A 21,091-nucleotide genomic window follows, 5' to 3' on the forward strand; every position below is an offset into this window, starting at 1 on the left:
TCTTTGTCACCAACATGGACAGCGGGATAGAGTGTACTCACAGCATGTTTGACACTGACACCAAGCTGTGTGGTGCAGTCATCATGCTGGAGGGAAGGGATGCTATCCAGAGGGAACTTGACAGGCTTGAGGTGTGGGCCAATGCCAACCTCATTAAGTTTAATAAAGCCAAGTGCAAGGTGCTGAACCTGGGTTGGGGAAGTCCCAAGCACAAACACAGGCTTGGGTGGAGAATAGATAAAGAGCAGTCCTGAAGAGAAGGACTTGGGAATGCTGGCTGATGAGAAGCTCGACATGAGCCAGGAATGTGCTTGCAACCTAGAACTGTATCATGGGCTACATCAAAAGAAGCACACAACACAAGAAGGACATGGAACTGTTAGAGCAGGTCCAACAGAAGGCCACAAAGGTAATCAGAAGGCTGGAGAACTTCCCCTAAGGGACCAGACTACAAGAGTTGAGGCTGTTCAGCCTGGGGAAGAGAAAGCTCTGGGGATACCTTAAAGCAGTCTTCCAGTGATGGGTTGAAGACTGATGGCTTCAAACTGGAAGAAGATTGATTTAGATTAGACATTAGGAAGAAATTCTTTACAGTGAGAGTGATGAGACACTGGAACATGCTGCCCAGAGAAGTTGTGGAGGCTCCAACCCTGAAAGAGTTCAAAGTCAGATTGGATGAGATCTTGAGCAGTCTGGTCAGACCAACTCAGACCATTCTATGATTTAAATTCTGCTGTGGTGTGTAGTTGTACGTTGCCAGAGTATGGCTACCAGCCAGATTTAGGTGACCTAGGCCAGGATCATCTCATACAGAAATTCCACCCGGTGATGTGAGAAAGCAAAACTCAAAATAAACACAATTATTTCTTAATTTATTTTGAGCCATGACAAATACTGAAGAAAAAAAACAAACATGTTGCCTCAGAGAGCTTAGGCAGAACTCATCAAGTTATTAGTAGCCAAATAGAGCAACCTTCTCTTACCAGACCTATTTTCCATACACAGGTTCAGAGATAGCAGTATCCCATCGCACCTGGATGCCAAAAAGTCTATTCTTCCTACTCACCAGCTAAGTTAGCCTCTCTATTTTAGTCTTCATTGAGGTCTGACATACCTTAGAATGTCTGTGCACATATCTGAGGAGACTCTCCTTGCAGCTTTCTGAATCTTACCAGCAGTTTGTCAGGATTGGGCTGTCTTCTGGTCACAGTTTTTCCTTGAGTGTGAACCAACTAATTTCTTCCGCAAAATAGCTGAGTTAGTAACTTTCTGTGACTATATAGTTCCAATTTGGTTTGACTATGTCCAAAGGAATTGGAAACAGGACTTCAGACATTCCAGGACCATGGAATCTCACTGGGTATCAGGTGCTTCTGAATCATCACATTACTGTCAAATTTCACTTCCCCCGGAGACCAGCTGAGGCATTCATGCTCAGCCACTAGACACACACCCTTAGCTTAGGCATGTGTGTGTCCTACCATGCAAACAGTACAGGTTGTTCAGGTTGTTGTTTTTCCACATGTCTTGCTTTGTACATTGTACATGGCAAAGTAGGTTGTATGGAGGATGACTCTGTAAGGCATCAGATGATCATGTAAGCTGATTTGCAGAGTTGTAGTAGGAGAATCTGGCTTTAATTTATATATTTTTTTTTAACTTTTTCCAGTCCTATTCCTACAAGGAATACATTAAGTCTTTTGTCTGATAAAAGAAATTACCACAGTGTCCTAATTTTTCTCAGAATTGGAACATCTAATGAACATCACTTGCTTTGGGGATTTGTCCTGCTCACATTTACACCATAGGATAACGGGGATTCTGTGTGTGATAATATGCTATTAATCTTGGGAATTGATACTTGAAGAGTTCTTCTCCTTTGAGGATTCACAGTGCTTAAAAGTTAATTCATATTACATTACCCTTGCGAAGCAAATAAACAGTTCCCCCAGTGCAGCAACTGAGATATTAAGAAGATCAAGATTTTGGTAAACTGTATGTCCCATAGACAACTATATAGAAATGGATTTATTTTTGGAGGTAGTAAGTTGTGGTGGGTTAACGCCCATTCTGAAATCTTGTGTTCCAAACCCCTCACCAACTTTGTTGCCCTTCTCTGGACACATTCCAGCAAGTCAACATCCTTCCTAAACTGAGGGACCCAGGACTGGACATAGTACTCGAGGTGCAGCCTAACCAGTGCAGTGTACAGGGGCAGAATGACCTCCCCTCCCTAGGGGGGGAGCAGGGGAGAGATTCTCAGCCTTGCCCCCATCTGAGCTCTTAACTCCCAGTTAAGGCTCAAACCACTACATAAGTACTTACCACTTCCACTGATTTTAGCCTCTGTTTTTGCTCACCTGCTTTTGAAAATACTGACTTAAATAAATTGCCCTGGGTCATAGGGTCATGCATTAAATGTGTTCACAGGAAGTATCTGCCTTTGCTTGGTCTGACATTCAGATAAAACCCCAACTTTAGTCCCTATTACAGTCTTTAATATCAGGAGAAACCAAAACCAAACACAAACCAAACACAAAGAAACACCAAAAAAAAAACCCCCAACCAAAGAAGGCTCTTATATTTAGTCTTATCTAGAAGCTGGCAAGATGGGAAAGCTATGTTTTAGATTTCTGTACGAAACAGCACAATTCCTAACAGATTTCTTCATTGCTGGGCAACGAAGCAATCTTGCTATGCTACAGATTTAACCAGTGACTTGCAGTAATTATCATACAGTGTAAGTAGCACCATGAGGACTTTTGGGAGCAGCTTATTTTGCCTGTAACTAATCAGTTCACTGATGCAGGGAAGTGCTCAGGGCAACAGTTCCCTACTACTAGGCTAAGGTGGGGTCTCAGCAGAACTAGAAGCTAGTTGGTTACAGAAGAGTTGTCTTTAAGTGCAAGAGGTTTTCTTTGACACCAAGCTATCACTGCAAAGCTGCCTGACCTGCAGGCATGTAGAATAGTTTATTGTATTTGTTTGATGAATGAGCTAAACTCATTTATTTGGGGATTAAAATTTGTTTGAGAGATTAACTGGGGAGCCTGTGGCCTTCTTTTTTTCTGGTCTGAAAAGAGGTAAAATGGACCATACTGGACTATTACATGGACTATGACATTTAATGTTTTCACTAGGGTAAAAGTTTAGGTTAATTTTACTATCACAATTCAGTGTGTTACATTTCTCAGCTGCATGTCTGGTAGATGAGCTACCTCCTTGCCAAGTTAACTTTACCTTACTCCCCAAAAGGGCTAGGAGCAAGAAATGTGTGTCCATGTCTTATTTATTCCAGTTCAGCCTCCTGTTTTAGCTCAAATCCACTTTGGTGAGCAGTGTACTGAAAAACTGGCAAGACTTAGAAAAGAGACAGCTGACACAGATGCAAAAATTTTAAACTGCAGCAGGATCTGCTAGGCTTCTTCCTCAAATTCCTCAGGTTGGATTGTTATGGGGACAGGACACTCATTCAAACTCCAGCTTCTTTCTTACCTGGTAATGCAGTGAAATCTCTTGCTCAAAATCATTAGGGCAACAGGGAATCACTGAAAAGAATGGCCCATTATGGCAAAAAAAAAAACGTCTCCATGAAAAGAAACTAAGATTGTCACTGCTTGGAACCCCATTACTTCCAAATCAATGGTGTAATAGCTAGGCATGTCTCCTGCTTATCTAGTTATTGAGAATTAGATGTTAACAGCATTTGCAAGCTGTCCCATGCTTCCAGCTATTGTAAGTCTTACATAATAGGCTCGAGGTGAGGATAAAGTTCTTCACAGAAAGAGTTATTGGCCAGTGGAATGTGCTGACCAGGGAGGTGGTGGAGTCACCGTCCCTGAGGGTGTTCAAAAAGGGACTGGATGTGGCACTTGAAGCCATGGTTTAGTTAGGCATGAGGTGCTGGGTAATAGGTTGGACTTGATGATCTGAGGTCTTTTCCAACCTTATTGATTCTATGATTCCATGGTTCTATGTTTACTGTGATACTCTCATAAGTGTCTTCGACCAACATCTGTTTATCACACTTCCTCCGTGTGATGCCACAGCCCTCTCCTACTCTGAACCCATGCTCCAGACGTAGGTTACAATCTCCCTACTACCTGTACATAAATTTTCCCTAGAGCAGAGGAGAGGTGTTAGCTCTGCATCAGGATTTGTGCTAATTAACAGGTTTTATTCTCAACAGTTCACAGCCTACTTATCTTCACAGTGCTCTTTCTCTACTCATGTGATCCCAACAGCAAATTCTTCTTGCATCATAAATGGTGTCACAAGTACTAAGGAAGAAAATACCTTATGGATATGGGGTTAGTATTTTTAATTACCTAGCATTGTATCAATGGTATGCTTCAATTCTGAGTGATTGCACTGCAAAGATTTCTTCCATTACCTTAGTGTGTTTATTTGGATGGTAGCTGCTATGTGGAGGCCATAATCATGAGCAGACTGATGGGGGTTCTTCTTCATGGTATGCAAAGTATGGGATGAAGAGTAGCAGGTGGTTCTATGATTTGGCAGTACAGTACATCTCACATCAGTGTTAAAGTATCAAAGCTGGTTTAAGTTTGCCTGCACACCTTGAATCACAGTAGGATTTCAGAGGAATGGAGAGGCTTCCTGGGGCCAGAGAAAGACTCCTAAAGTGCAAACAGGAAAGCCTCGGGGGCCGGTGGGGTGTTTTGGTTGAGCTAATGGCCCATCTTGGTGGCAAATTGCAAACGCTCAAGTTTGTGTTAAACAGCTCAGAAGAACATTACCTGAATACAATGCATTTGTGGCACTACTCGTTTTCAGAGCTAGATCATCCCTTCCGGGTCTTTGCCAGCCAGTTTAAGTGTTCCAGATAAGATGCCTCTTCTTCCTAACCTAATCCCTGTCAGTCAGGAAGCTCTACTGCCTGATGTGCTGACAGTACACCGAATGATTGTTTAGAGATAAATTAATGCTTGAACTGTAATTCTTCTACAGAATAGGCAAAAGACACTGTGATGAAAAATATTAAAACTGAAGTGTATTGTAAGCACCAGTTATGTTAGTGGGGAATGTAGTTTTGGATAAGCTAGGCAACTTTTGTCTAGCCTATATGTCCATCTACACTGCACACTTTCACAGACAAATATATTTTCTGATATTTTCAGACCTTGTTTCCTTGAAATCAGTGTTAATTGAATACTAACTTAACATATTCTGAAACACTTGTTATCAGTCACATGAAAAAAATCTGCTAATAGGCTTGCATGGAGGTGAATACTAACCATGTCAGATCATGTTTTACAAATTATTTTATAAGTGTGATTAACACACATTTATCTCCATGTGTATCTTGATGAATTCTGCTAATATTGAGGAGATCAGAATAAGGAGGTTTGCCCCCCAAGTATAAAAATATAAAACCCATTGGAAACCAGAGATACCTTCCAATCCAAACAATTCTGGGATGATTTTATTATAGGTTTTCCATCTTTAGTTTTCACTCGATTTATTCTATTGAATTTCTAGTTGTGATTCCAGTGTTTGCCACCAGATGGCAGTGCAATGACATGAGCGTGTAACCACTTTAAGCGCACGAGGAGGTCATCCTCGGATGATTACAAATACGCATCACTTCTTCGCATTGCATTAAGCACCTTTTTCTCCACACTGTTATGTTTATACCATCAGGTCTGCTGGCACAGATGTGACAGCTAGTGTTTTAAATATTCATAGTCAGTTTAACTTTGTAAGAAAAGCTGAGTAGTAGAGACCAAAATCTACCCCAAGATGAATTTTCCAGATATTGCCATGATTAATACTGCAAACAAACAGTGTCTTTAATGGCAACAGATGAAGAGCAGCAGCAGATCCCAAGTTTGTCAGGTGTGCCCTGGCTTTGCACTTCTGAACAGGATCCCAACCTCAGGGCATCATCCCCTGCCTACTGCATTCCCTACCTTTTCAGTGCAGGATTTCATACTTTCCCCTGTTTCTCCAAGGCTACATGAGTCAGAGAAGAGAGTCTCATAATATGTGTAAAGGCACTTACACAAGAAGCATTACCTTTTTAAAATCTTAAAATAAATTTGAGGCCAAACCAAACTTTGTTAGTACAAAATTAGTGTTGTCCATTGTGTCTTTTTGGATGACAATTTGAGTAAATTTGGGCTTAAAAAAATTCTTCAAGAATTGTAGAGTGAAAACAAATTACTGTGTGATCATAACTCTTATTCCCCCATGCTTGTGAAATTACTTTCATGTAGTTCAACTGCATTCAAAGTATTAAATATAACAACCAAACTTATGGAGAGTGGCTGGAACCGTCTAGCAGAACTCTTTCTGTGATACAAGTTTCAATTAGTAAGTCATAAGAATTTAAGTGGCTGTTTTAACAGAAGGGAAACATTGGAACAAGATTTCAAGAGATCTGTTTTGTCTCCTTTCAAAACACTTTCTCGTTGACTGGTGTCAGTGGCAAGGTGAAGCAATACAACCCACAAAGGCTTGGGACAGTTGGGTAGGAGATGTCTGGTGTTTTTCTGATGAACAAGCAAAATGTGAAATACATTGTAAATGAAGGGGAGGAAGTGATTCAGCATACCAGATATCAAGTTCTTTTTGAATACCACACTAAAGTGCTTGACTATAGGGCATGTGCAAATAGTTCCTGCTCAACAAAGTTTAAAACCAATGCAAGTATGTGTATTGTGGTTATACCATGGGTCTGACTAATGAAGGTATGCTATGGTTGCATGAGCATGTTAGGTAGATAGATAGATAGGGATGTATTTATATATATTAATAATTTTCATGTTTCTGAGAGTTGGGATGTTACTGATCTATTTTACTGGACTATCATTTACTATTGAGACATTACTACAGCTAAGTTAAGGTAAGAATAGTATGGAATTTGTAAACACTGCTGCTCCTCCTATTGATTTTTCTATAGCACATAATGGTTGTAGCTTTTATTACTAGCCTGATTTGAAAAGCTGTGTCTGAAAACCACGGCAATTTTATTACACAGCATTGGCAATAACTTAACAAGCAGACTACTACAGATCTAATGTTTTGCATTTGCTGTATAATGTATAAGCACATTATTTCTAATATGTATTTTACTCCCTTTATATGCTTACTAGTTTTAAAAGCTATTGTGTTGCTGTAAGTCGATTCCTTTTTTGTCTTAACTCTTGTTATTGAATCCTAAATACACAACAAACCATATCTTTTTGGACAGGAAGGTGATTAAGCTTTAGAGGTCCCATACTACTACTTTAATACCTCCCTCATGTTCCAACACTGCCCAACTCACTGCCTTTGCTATGAATAGTTACCATTCACTTATAATCTGAATTTTCTGATTTTCAGAGGTTTAAATCTGAGTTTAGTTCAATGTCCCTCAGTCTGCCTCAGGAACTAGTGGACTGATAAATAATTGATGTGGGAACTTGTGTTTTCTCTGGATCTTAGTACAAATTCAGAAATAGGAAGAAAGGGATTGAGAACTTAAAATATTCCCCAATGGACAAGGAAATGCCTGAGCAATGGATTAATGCCTGTTGTCAAAAGAACTTTGTTCTTGAATATCATGCTTTGTTTTTCAAAAGAACAGCACATGCACTAGCTTAAGTACCTAGTAGCAATATGACATTGTTTGTTGTTTTTTTGTTGTTGGTTTTGTTTTGTTCCCCCCCCCCCCCCCCGAGCTATAGTTATATTAACAACACAAATAATGCAGTTATTTTCTCATGAAGCCTTGCTCTATTGTCCTGGAGTTCTGCTGTGTAATGCAGAGCCACGCAGGCACTTGAAGCACAGGCTGCTGTACTTTCTATGAGGCCTCAGGCTGACTGGTGAGCTTTGTCTGAGAAACCATATGCCAGTTGAATTACTGGTTGAAGAACACAGATCAGATCAAGCAGATGTGTGTTTAGATGAGGAGAGAAAACCATAGTCTTGTGCTGTAGTTAAGAGGCAAGTAGTCCTAGCTGCAAGAGGGGGTACCCAAGGAAGGAGTCATTTGACCTGACATCTCTCAGAAGAAATTAACCACCTTTATAAGGAAAGGTGCTGCCCTGTAAGAAATTGTTCTATGAACAGTAGAACAGGCCTCTCTCCACTCAGACTTGTCTCACACACCTAACCGCGATTTTTCTCCTGCGCGGTCCGCAGGTCCTCGCTCCTTTCCAATGCCATTCTTAGAGTGCTTGGGCATTCCTTCCCCCGGGCTGTTCCCTTCCAGGCGCCTCAGCATCTCAGCAAAGGGTTCTTCTGCCGGGGGGTGGACTCTCGCAGAACTTGCAGAATGGGAACATTTCTGAGACCACTACTCTGATCCAACATGGTTGCGTTCGCAGCTGCTCTCCGGGCAGGTGGGCGGGTCGGGCACTGAGGGAGCCAAACTAGCAGAGAGCAGCAGGGAAACCTCTGGACGGGTTATCCTCTCGGGCAATGCAGCCTGCTGGTACGCATCTGTCAGCAGACGCAAAACCCGATCTCTCACGGTTTGAGGCATACCGGAGCTGAAAGCGAATACCAACGTCGGAGAGACAGCATGGGACGAACGCGGCGCCCCCACGGCCGGGCGGAATGGCGCATGCGCCAACCCCTCCCCGCGCCCAGCGACGAGCAGGAGCAGTGGCAGGGAAGGCGGCGCGGGCGGTGCCTTCCTTAGGGAACTTACAACTCGTCGAGGTGGGCGGCGGCGCCATTTTGAATTGGCTGCGGGTCGGTGGTAGTACCTGGTGAACCGAGCTCTGCGTTCTCCGAGAAAGACCAGCGAGGAGGGAGCGAGGTCTAAATATGGCAGCGAATAGGAACCTGAAGCAAGTTCGGATCGAGAATAGCTCCCCAGCAGCGCCGTTGGGCATGGTGGGGGGTGGTGGCGGCGGAGGCAACCTGAAGGGGTTGCGGGGCCTAGAAACGGAGAGTGAGGCATCGGCGGCCATGGCGCTGGTACCAAGTAAAGAAGGTGGAGATGAGGAGCAGGAGGTCGGGTTTACCATCGACATCAAAAGCTTTCTCAAACCTGGCGAGAAAAGCTACACGCAGCGCTGCCGGCTGTTCGTGGGGAATCTGCCTACCGATATTACCGAGGAAGATTTCAAGCGCCTCTTCGAGCGCTACGGGGAGCCCAGCGAGGTCTTCATCAATCGGGATCGTGGCTTCGGCTTCATTCGCCTGGTGAGGATTAGCGCGAATCTCTGGCTGCGTCGTAATTCGGGGGCTGCCTTTGGAAGCGGGAGGCTTCTGGCCCCTCGTTCCCCCTCCCCCCGGCCTTTCCTCATCGAGCGGGTGTAAAAAAAGACGGCGGCTCTTCCTGCTGCTAGCGCTGTTTTTCCCTCCTCCTCCCCCTTCCCCTATGTGCCTCCATACATGCAGATCGGAGGCCTGCATTGCGAGCAGCATTCCCAGCTCCTCGCGTTTAGCTTCCCACCTCTCTGCGCGGTACTCCGCTGGTTTCAGGGCCCCTCCACCGGTTACCGTTTACGTGTTGCTACGGCTACTCAATCGGTGTGTAATTCTTTAGTGAATGGAAGATGCGGTTGCGTGATGTTACTCTCATAATACCTGTACAGTAACTTCCCTTATTTAACGGGGAGAATTTGTCGTATTTAAGGTCCAGAAGAAAAGACCTTCTTTATGCAATAGGGAATTTGAGCCTGCCAATTCCTTATGAAAACAGTTAAAGTCTGGACAGGATTTTATTCAAAATACTACTGCTTACACATTGTGAAAGCAGAACACGTAACTAAAGGTCCGAATTCTTTGCAATTCTAAGATTGCTTAAATTATTTGTGTCCAGAAAAGGTTAGATTTTTAGGGATAATACAGCATTCAGTGCTGTATTCACAGTGCTTAAATTGAGCTTGCAAAAAAGGATCACCTTGTGAAAAGTTTATGGTACTGTTTTAAAATATCAGTGTGCAGGGTCAGTTGTCGTGATTGCTGTATCTAGAATACACGCGTTTATATAATTCTGGGAATAGCTTTAGAATGCTTTGGGTGTATCCTGTTATGATTTTTTGCATATGTTTTACTGGGTTGTCATTTTAAAGATAAGAGTCTGTGGTATTCTGCCCTACATCATTTTATACCCTGAGATTTCTCCAGCCTCTAATAACAATTTTCTGGAGGAACTGTGAAATATTTATATGTCATTACTCAATTTGTGTGTAATATAGATTAGTTTTCACCTGAATTTCCATATTCTGTTATGTTTAGGGAATATGTTATATTTTTAACAATTTACTTAGTCGAACTGTGGACAAAATGGCAGTGGTCTAAGGAATAATTTTTTAAAATGTGAGGAACGGCAATTACCAAACTCGATGAAAATCTCTGAAAAGAGAAAAAAGGCAGTTAGTGATGCAGGCCGTTTCATGGATATGGGTGCAGAAAGCCCATAAATGTGATAAGAATGAATACATAAGGTTATTTCTTCATCTGTTGATGTAATTCAAATTAGACATTCGTTGAGAGTTCATACAATAGTGGTAATGAGCAACTGGGCTATTTTCACTTACCTGAAAAACCAACCCCCTAAACACTGTAGTGTAATCTTTGTAAGTATTGTACTTAGTGGAGCTAGGGATGCAGAATTGAGTAGGTAAATACGAAAAAACATGAAGTTTTCAACCAACCTGAAAGCTTTTATGGAGCAGAACAAATGTGTCCATCATAATGAGAATTTAAGTCTTGTAATGCACGACAAAATTTTGTGCCATTGCAGACTTTCTTGTAGGAGAAGAAATGCGTATTTTTTTAAATTGGTGGATGGAAACTTTAAGGGGGGAGTGGAAAGTTTAGTTACCCTGCTGTTAATGCGTTCAAGTTAAGGAAAAAAAACTTTGCTACTTTTCTTGCAGGAGGTGGGGGGAGGAATATGAAAGTGATTACTGTTGTCTTTGAAAATCAAATACATAAAATATTTTATGTCTTGAAAAAGGAATCTAGGACTCTGGCTGAAATAGCAAAGGCAGAACTTGATGGTACTATTTTGAAGAGCAGACCACTTCGAATTCGATTTGCTACACATGGAGCTGCCCTAACGGTCAAGAACCTTTCACCTGTGGTTTCTAATGAGCTGCTGGAACAAGCATTCTCGCAATTTGGGCCAGTGGAAAGAGCTGTTGTTGTAGTGGATGATCGAGGGAGAGCTACAGGAAAAGGTTTTGTGGAGTTTGCAGCAAAACCTCCAGCACGGAAAGCTCTAGAAAGATGTAGTGACGGGGCATTCTTGCTAACAACGTAAGTTCACAGGCTTTTGTTTGAACTTGTGTGAGTATGTATTTCTACGGTGAAAGAAAACTGCATTCATGGGTGTTTTGTAGTTATTTTTCAAATTCTTACTCCATTTAAAGTCGTCTTTTACAAATTACAAAGGTCATGAGATGAGAAATAGAAGTGTCCTACATGAATACCTCAAATACTCCTGGTTTGTTGTGTGGTGGTGTGTTTGTAGTTGGCTTCCCCCCCCACCCCTTTGTTTGTTTTTGTTTTTATTGTGAGAAAAAACACCTTTCTGCTTACTGTTCATAAGATTTGTAATTACCTTGAGAGTCTGAGACATTTTTCCTTTCCTTGTCTATATACCTTAGTTTTCCTTCTCTACACAGTAGGTTTTTTTCTAGTGTTTGCATTGCTCGCACTTTTCCCAGTAAATGTGACCATATAATGTTGCTTTATTTCGTAGCAAAGCAGTGCACTGCATTGCTGATACTCCCTTAAACTCAGGATTCCTGCATTTGGTTCTATCTTAAAAGTTTTACGTATGGCTTGAAAGGCTAGAAGAAATTTTTAAAATTATTTTAAATGAAGACTTAAATTCTATCGAAGATTGTGGCAAGTCTCTAGAAAACTTCCTGTTTCAAGGGTGAACAAGCTTGCACGTTACAGCACTTCTCTCTTGCATCTCTTTTCTGTGCTATGCTGAAGAGAACTATGAGCTGCTGTGCTTTTAACACAATCAACTAATGACTGTGGAAGCTTGCTGCCATCGGAGTGGGGAGCTTGTAGTACTTCTTCCCTTCCTGCCCTGGCTGTGTGTGCTCTTGATCTTATGTCTGAGAACTTTCTGATACTTCCATAAGCCACTTGCTAAAACAACAGGAAAGTATCCAGCCGGTTTTGTTGGGTTAATTTTTGGTTGTTTAAGCACATGAAAGTGCTTGCTAATGTGGATGCTGTGTAGATCAGGTCCAGCAGAGGATAAGGCATGAGAAAATGTTGTCAGGAGGCGATTGCAGGTGGGGAAAGGGTCTCAAACATCTGTTGCTTTTGATAATCCTATAAACCTTGTATGCTATTGAATTGGTGGTTATATGGTAAATTCAGTAGGTCTGTAATGGTATCAGTAGGTGCCAGCAATTTGTTCATCCCTTCCAGTTTTCTTGGCGTTAGTATTTGAATGGAAGCACGGTGAGCCAGACAAGAGAACTAATCTAATTCAGTGTTACATGAGAACTCTTCTTGCTGTGAGGGAGAAAGTCCAGTGTGTGAGGGACAGCATTCTCATTTTACCAGCTGGATAGATTAGTTGGACTGAAATAACCATTTGACTGTGGCCTGAGTGGATAGAAAGCACTTAGTCTTTTTCTTGTTCAGGTGGCTGTCACATTTCCTAGTGCACATGGTTGGAATGATAATTATCATGGATCTATTGCCTTGATACTTAGATGTTGAGCTAAATATATCAAAACTAGGCATTTGAAATGTTAATGTAGAGATTTAAAATTGCCGATTTAAATTAGAACTTGTTAACACCACAATTCAGTTGCATTTGAGTAACAACTGCCAGTAATTGCCATGCAGATAACAGGAGAAACAGTTGCCAAGTTGTGCTGTATGATTCCAGACTTAATCTTTTTAATTCACAGTCAGTGCCTAAGGTTTTGTGTGTGTGCTGTCAGTGGTGTTAGAATATATTGATGATTCCCACCCCTTTTGTGTGAAAATATCTGCAAAGTGAAATAAAAATGTGTAATACAGTAAATAAGCACTGGTGTTTTGAAAATAGTATGTCATTTCTTACTGTTTTAAGGTGTGTATTATAGACTATGCTCTCAAGACTTATGCAGAGAGCTTTTTAGACAGAGCAGTATCTGTATATTGCTATCCTTGGCAGTACTAGCCAATACTTGCATCTGATAACTTTTAGAACTCTCATCATCTGTAGTAATTTCCAAAGATAAATGAGAATTCTGATTTGTGAGAGTGCTGTTCAAAGACTCAGTTTTAAATAATGTAAGCAGAAAACATTTTCTGATTATCACTGGAATATTAATGCCAAATTATCAAGATATTTTCAACTTTGGAGTAACTTCCAAAAGAACTTGTAACATTCTATGGAAATACGAATAGGTTTCATTACTTATTTTGGGTTTGTTTGGTGCTTTCCTGGTATAATCATGGCCCCTGTATTGCCTCACTGATGAAAACAAAAAGGTGGTTCCTTCCAAAATATTTTGAAATTGTTTGTGGGTACTTCTGAGATTTTTATTTTTAATCTTTAAATACTTTTTTGGCAAGCAGAAAGTTACGGATTTTAGGTTGAATAGCTGGTTTTGGTATAGAAACAATGGTTTTTCAAAGACAATTCTTAAGTTGGGTAGTTCTGTGATTGAAGAATTTGCAAGACACAGGAATTAGAGATAATATTAATATATATTAGCTTTCTGGACCGTTTCCTGAAGATACTAAACCAATTTCTGCTTCATTTATGTCTTCTAGAACACCTCGACCTGTTGTTGTAGAACCGATGGAGCAATTCGATGATGAGGATGGGCTCCCAGAGAAACTAATGCAGAAAACACAACAGTATCACAAGTAAGTTGTGTTTAGCTTTATTTTGTAAAACATGATTTATGTGCTTGCTTAGCTTGGTAAATATACACTAGGTTTTATTTTTGCATTTGTGTAACAGGAAGTAGTGTTTTGTATATTGTCCTTTGTGCAAAAGATTCAATAGAACCATGCCAAGATTTCATTTCCATAATAAAAATTCAGACTTTTGTTGTTCATTTAATTTTCTGTATGTTTACTAAAGTAGCTGGCATACAGTGAAATTGGAGCTTGTTGCCATGCAGACTGTAGTCTTTTATGGATTAGAGGTGTGGTCTAATCCTTTAGAGATTTGTATACCCACAGTTTTTTTTGTTCTCTGAAATAGCCCCATAGCCTTTTGTGAAGTCAGTGGAGTGTAAATCTCTGCAGTTTCTCTGGCTCTGATAAAATCTGAGCATGACATAAAGTGAGTGTTGATCATCAGGTGAAAGAAGTTGCCTGATCTGATAGTATTAATTTTTAATAATGATTTCTAAATGGCAATCCAATTTTGTGTTGCTTAAATCTAAAATGCTTATTTTGGTGAGGCTGGAGAATGCAACTTCTTAAAAATGTGTTGCTATTAGCTGCAGTATTAGTGTTAGAGCATGATACAAAATGTTGGCATCTCTTAATACTGAGTCTCTGACTAATGTTCTGAGCTGTCTAGTAAGCTTTGGTATTGATCTAAACTGGTTTTATGAATTGACTGCTTTAGAAGGTTGAACACTGTTACAGCTTAGTATTTTGTACTAATGCAAATACAAATTTGTATCTGAAACTACATAAATAGATGTTTATTTGGACAATTTATCTGATCATGACTTCTAACAGCTGAATTAAACTTTGGTTTAGAATGTAGGCATCTGACAAGTTGAAGTAGATCTATACTTGAAGTGGTTGTCTATAAATTCTTTTGACTCTTACAGCTGTTGATCTAAATGTGTCCTTCTCTACATTTTAACTACAAAATTTTTATTAGGGAAAGAGAACAGCCTCCACGTTTTGCTCAGCCTGGAACATTTGAGTTTGAGTATGCTTCACGTTGGAAGGCTCTTGATGAGATGGAAAAGCAACAACGTGAACAGGTTGACAGGAACATTAGAGAAGCCAAAGAGAAACTAGAGGCAGAAATGGAAGCAGCTAGACATGAGCATCAGCTAATGCTGATGAGGCAAGGTAAAATCAGATCATCTGCTAGTATTAAATTTGTTTTGTCACAGATTTCCTTTGTGTAGAATCTTGAGCTGTGTGTTAAACCTAGAGATTTTATCAGACTAAATGCATTGAACAGAGAAAAAGGAGGTAAAGTACTATTTGCCCTTACACGCATTACTTGATAGTTTGGAGAGATGGATTAAGAAACTGAGATTAATAAAATTTTTGACATGCCAAATAGTTAGCACCGGAAATGACAACTCAAGTTGTTGGTTTGTTTTCCAAGAACAAAATGTTAATGGCTTTTGGGTTGCGTGTAAGCATAGGTATACCTTACAAGTGAGGAATGGATGTTGAAGTAACAGCAATACCTGTAAGGGACAGGACAACCTCCTCTTTTCAACTGGACACAGATATTTATTTGTGTGTGTATCTGTGACTGATGCTGGTAAAGATGGTTCAGTACTGGAAATACAAGTTGGTTACATTCACCATTGACTTTACTGATTGTTAATATTTGACAGTGCTAACAATCCAGTTCTAGAGCTTATGTTTACCTTTTTTTTTTAGAATTTATCCACCTGTTCTTGCACTTGACAGCAAGGTTAGGGATTGCATTTTCTTAAATTACAATTCCTTAATCAGATTTTTAACTAAGGCAAGGCAGAGGCATTTATTAAGATAAAAAAGGTCTTGATGGTAAAACACGGGAGAACAGCTCAGGTATATTTTGTGACTACTAAGGTTTATTCTAAGGACACTGTAAGGGAAGAAATGTTCCTTCTTTTGAATATCAGTGAAGCTCCAATTTGATATGGAAAAGGAAGAATTATACCTTCCATTAACCACTAAACCATGAATGCTTTTGGTGTTAATACTCTGGTGAGGAAACTTTTGTTAATGTGGCAGGAAGGTTTTTTTTCCCTTCCTGTTTGGTTAAGAGTGCCTTTTTTGATACAAAGTAACTTGGTATTCAGGTAATTAAACAATTGTAGATGAATAAGTAGAAATCTAATTTGCCAGACTCTAGGGGATTAGTAAGCATTCTCTTTTTAGTCAATTGTACAGCTTCTGTGAATATAAGGAAGGTGCTTTTTGTCACTTACATTAGCTCTATCCAAATCGTGCTGGTTGGGGTGGTGTCTTGGGATAGAAGCCGAGACCATGCCAAGAATGTTACACTAACGAGCTGGCATCACAGGGATTTTAATAAAGATGACATGAAACATCTGAAGCATCGTAACCTAGAATTAATATTTTTTGTATGTCCGATGCACAAACCACAGATATAAAGGTTTCATTGAATTAATTATCCTGACATTTGAAATGCAAAATATTGTCAAGAGCTAAAAAGATGATGGAAGGAATGAACCTGTTAGAGTCCATACACTCTTGCAGGTGAAAGCTTTATAGAAGCTGCGTTTTGGAGAGCTAGTGGGACTTAAGCACATTGAGCTAATACCATACTGCAAAATCCTGAGTACTTAATACTCAAGGTAGATTTCATTCTTTCGATATGTGTAATTTTTCACTTCTAAGTGTCATGTTTTGACAGATTGAGTCAGAAGTAATTTGTAAAGCAGAATATGTGTTTCTATGTGTAAGTAAATTAGCATGGTGTTTCTGATCTACTTTTTGGTGGTATGCTTCAGATTCTGTAAATATTCTGTCATAATGGTGATTAAGTAGTTCATGCAAATGCTGGGAAACATGACTGAATTCAACCAGAATCTTCATTCCTCATCAGTTAACATGGAAGATGGGTGTTTATTTTCCCTTTCTTAGAACCTGATATATAGTATCTAAACCAACCTAAATATTTTTCTAGGATTATATATTTTTGTAGGATTAACTTCATAGGTGATGGTACACTTTCACCTTCTGTCCTCTGCTCTGCAGGAGGTTGAGGATAAAATTAAGACTTTGTCCTTTCTTAAGGACAAGAAAGTGCAGAAGCTAATAATAATGCGTTTTGTCTGCTTTTTTCACAGCTGCTTTGGAGCACTTTTTATCTGTTCAGAGAAAGGGACTGTGTCCAACATACGTCAGTCCAGAATTGTCATCATTGCAGATCTTTTAATATGGGTGACTTTGTGCACAGCCTGAACCTGTAGATCTATATGTTTATCTGGCTTTGTGCTAAGATTCTGCTGTTGTCAAATGGTACTGGATCATGAATAGATATATTGAACTTCAAAATATTACCAATTTCAGGAAGGGCAATATTCTGAAATATGCTGTGGAGAAAAATGAGGAGAACACTGGGAAAAGTAGAACTCTATACCTTAAGAATAAAGGAAAGTAAAAGATACATTTGTAGGGGAAAAAAAGGAATGCTACATAAATTTGAAAGAAAATAATTGAAAAGGAAGTCTCTTTTCCCACTGTAGTCAGTATTAAGCGTAGAATACATTCTTGATCTCTGTAAGACCCTGAAACAACTTAAAGGTTAATTTTAAAAGAAAAAAAATACACCTGTACTCTGAAATGATCTGAAGATGTGTGTGGGGTGTTTTTTTTTAAACAAAATGCTTGTGGCATTCCCCGAGTATCAGGATAACAATGGCCCAGCTTTCTATGTCAGGCACAGTTGGAAAGAAGCCACCCTCAGTCTTTGTGATTTGAGTGACTCTTCAGTGTAATGATACTCTACTCAAGTGTGAAATGTGTTAATTTTGCAGAAGAGATTGAAAAAGCAAGCCTGCAAAATGTTACTTGAGAAGGGACTTCCAATGTCAATAAGGATGCTGTGAAAGTGGTAATGATGTTTTGGCAAAGTATATAGGTCATTGTAGTTGCTTTTGGTTATGAAAGAAAAAAGTTGTATGTGCCAATGCAAATTTCAGAAGTGATTTGCCATAGCTAAAAAAAGATGCTTTAATTAGTATAGCGATGAAATGTGTGGAGAAAAATGTGGAGTGTTTGAACTAGAGCATACAATGAATGTTATAGGTGGTATCCTGGAATGTTCTTCCTGGTGTCTATAAATGTCATGTTGCTAATATGAAGATTGAAAAGGTGAACAACTGCTTCTGAACAAAAGGCAGAATTAGTACTCACTGAAGAAAGCGTAAATTGCTAGGCAGAAATCAATGTTACTGGTCAGAAACTGCGACAAGAAAAGCAAATAGTATTACTTGCATCCTGCTTTTTAAGAGGATATGATTGTTTCTTTCTGTTGCTGTTAAAAGATTAATCATTTGTGACTATAAGCCAAGTCATGATAAATCTTCACATAGGCTTAGACTGCATGCACATGAAGTTCATACTCCTGTTTTCCGATGTGTGCCATACAGTGGTCTCTAATAGCTATTGAAAAATACAAGCCTCTATATATTGTACTGATTTTCTTGCTAGTGTGATTTTTAGCAGTACACGGCATTGTGAGGAAATTGATGCCTTGCCCTAGATGTAAAACCAGGGTGTGATTTAAGAGATGGCAGGGTTTTTTTTCTCTTTTTGTTTAAAAACTTGAAATACCTGTTTCCAATAACCTGCTTTGGAGGCTTTGCCAATCTGTATGTTTCTGTGAGCCATGGAACCAGAGTTTGTTTTTCTTCCCATAAAGTCTAGCATATGAAAAAGAGTTAAATGCACTGAGAGATTCCTTTAGAAATCGAAACTGTATGCTGGCAGTAACAGATTTTTTGTTGTTGCCATGTTGTTGATTGGCAGTTTTTACCTTTATTATGTTTTTAATTCTGTTAGATCTCATGCGACGTCAAGAAGAGTTAAGGCGTTTGGAAGAACTTCGAAATCAAGAACTTCAAAAGCGCAAGCAGATACAGTTGAGGTATTTTGTCTTCTACTGTGCACAGGTCTGACACGTAGCTGCTCTAGATCAGTGTGAATTTGGGGCCTCCAGCTTGTAGAGCTTGCTTTTGATATCAAATAAAAATGTGCTGCTAAAAGGTACTTTTCAAAAGCATCACACTTGATGTTTCTGTTAACATCTTGAAAAGTGCATCACTTGCACTGATAAAGAATGATGAAGTATTTTTTATTTCTTGTTCTGCTCTGAATTTCAGAGCTTTCTAAATAGTGTCGAGATGACTTAATGTAAGTTTTCTTCATAGTATTTATTTGAACTTTATGAGTGAAATATAATTGTAATAGAGCCGTAATTGATACAAATGTGCTCCCCAGATTTAGGGGCAGGTGATCTGCATGTGGATTAGTAATGTTGCAGATGTGAGGCTTTCAGGGGTATTTTCACCTGATATTCTGGGCTGTAGATGACAAACCTCTCAGAGTTAAAAATGTGTCTTTTGGCAATATTGAAATGTTTGCTTTAAAAAAAACCAAAACAAACAACACCCAAACAAAGCAAAACCACAACAAAAGAAACATCCCAAACAAAAAACCATTGCAGTGTATGAAAAAAAAATTAATAATCATTGAATAGTTTCAGCTGTGAAAGACCACTAAGACTGAGTTTTGTTCATGTGCTTGATCTGAGGGTGAGAATAAGCCTGAACAGGTCAACAGTATTAGTTGATACAGTTTTTGAACACTATTCTAGGCATGAAGAAGAACATAGACGTCGTGAGGAAGAGATGCTACGCCAGAGGGAGCAAGAGGAGTTACGACGACAGCAGGAAGGAGGATTTAAGCCAAATTTCATGGACAATGTAAGTAAAAACTCTGTGATGAAAATCCAGATTGTAGAAGAATTTTTTTTAAGTGGTAACATTTTTATAAGCTATCTATTGAGCTGCCAGCTTCTTGTTTACTATTTTTCCTTTAAGTTTCCGATCAAGAGTGGAGTGATACAAATTTAGTAGTGTAGTCATTCCCATTTATGATGGCATCACTGTTTTGTTGTGGGTTTTTCCCCCCCTGCAATCTGGTGATGTAATGCTTAAGTGAACGTGTTCAGGTAATAATTGACCTTTAAATTTTAAACCAGCCCAGACTGTGTAAGCGTGTTTGAATTGCTTGTTTTGTTTTATGCTTAGTAATACACCTCAGAAACAAAATAGGCAACATTAATTTTATATGGTGCCTATAATCTCTCTCCTCTTTGACCCTACTGTAAAACTAGATGAAGAAAACCTCAAAGTTTTTACTAGAGGAGACCAAAAGGTTATAAAGTTGGAAAAAAACCTCATGTCTTCTGCTGTAATTTATGTATATATGAGTAATTTAGGTGTGTTCTGCCTCTGAAGACTCATCCTACAGGACTAGCAAAGTGATGGTATCAGAGGAGTAAGCTTCCAAATTTTGATGATTTTAGTCAAGGGTATGATTTTTTTTCTCCCTGTTTCGTCTACCAAGCAAAGCAGTTAGATGAACGCAACCTGTACTGTGGATGCTTTAATTTCATATGTTATAGCTATTCTTGATGAGGAAGTATTTTAATAGGTGATCCACACAGTGCTCTTTTATGTTCCTACAACAGCTGTAGTCAGCAGGAGGAGATTTTGTGCCGCATTACAGGTACAACTTGATAAACTGCTGTTTCCTCAGCTGCTTTCTGATTTTGTGTGTTGTGGAAGAAATACTTATTTTACATATTCTACCATAGCATTTTCTGTAGGGTTGAGGAGAATGTAGTACATATGTTCTGAGACATCCTAATAGAACTTAGAAAATAGTAGGTTTTCTCTTCTCAAAGGATATAACTTTTCCCATCTTCTGCCCTTTAGTGTTTATAGTCAGGATGGGAATGAAGTAAAATTGTTCCTTTGATGTTGCTAACAGCTATCAGTTGATTTTGTTGATTGTGTTTTGAGAAATGTAGCAAAGCCCAATAATGTATTTCCGTGTGTGCTCACAGTGTGGAAGAATATTGTTTTCAGGCTTATCTTTTCTTTGGAGTGATGAAGATCAAGATTTCAAAACTCATAATGTCCTTTAGTGTCACACATACTATACACACCTTGTGAATGAGGATATATGAGTTGTTTGATGTTATTTAGAAATAGCAGTTGCTGATTGTGACTTCTGTAGCACCAAGTGCAAAATCTCATTTCACCTTAAATGTCTTGACATGGCATCTTTGAGGTGGCCTGACTTTTTGACCCTCTAAACTACTGGTCAAAATCTTCTGGCTGATGTGTAAGACTCATGATACTTACTGCAGGCAGCTGCAGAAAGGGAAAGCTGGGGAGCCAACCCTGAAGCTTTA

The 21,091-nt window shown here is 39.4% G+C and overlaps 1 protein-coding gene across 3 annotated transcripts in view; it reads left to right on the plus strand.

Moving 5' to 3' along the window:
* Nucleotides 1-8,598: 8,598 nt before the first annotated feature.
* The window catches only part of PSPC1 (paraspeckle component 1), a 57,497-nt gene continuing 45,004 nt past the window's right edge, over nucleotides 8,599-21,091 (plus strand). For all 3 annotated transcript variants that reach the window (XR_008462409.1, XR_008462408.1, XM_054164906.1), the window contains exons 1-6: nucleotides 8,599-9,162; nucleotides 10,928-11,229; nucleotides 13,711-13,806; nucleotides 14,786-14,982; nucleotides 18,670-18,754; nucleotides 19,484-19,592. Coding sequence is in view for 1 of the 3 variants with exons in the window: in XM_054164906.1 (XP_054020881.1) it covers nucleotides 8,782-9,162; nucleotides 10,928-11,229; nucleotides 13,711-13,806; nucleotides 14,786-14,982; nucleotides 18,670-18,754; nucleotides 19,484-19,592 (1,170 nt within the window). In the remaining 2 variants the exon portion in view is untranslated. The remainder of the gene's footprint in view (nucleotides 9,163-10,927; nucleotides 11,230-13,710; nucleotides 13,807-14,785; nucleotides 14,983-18,669; nucleotides 18,755-19,483; nucleotides 19,593-21,091) is intronic.

Source organism: Dryobates pubescens, chromosome 10 (assembly GCF_014839835.1).
Source record: "Dryobates pubescens isolate bDryPub1 chromosome 10, bDryPub1.pri, whole genome shotgun sequence".
Classification (NCBI taxonomy): domain Eukaryota; kingdom Metazoa; phylum Chordata; class Aves; order Piciformes; family Picidae; genus Dryobates; species Dryobates pubescens.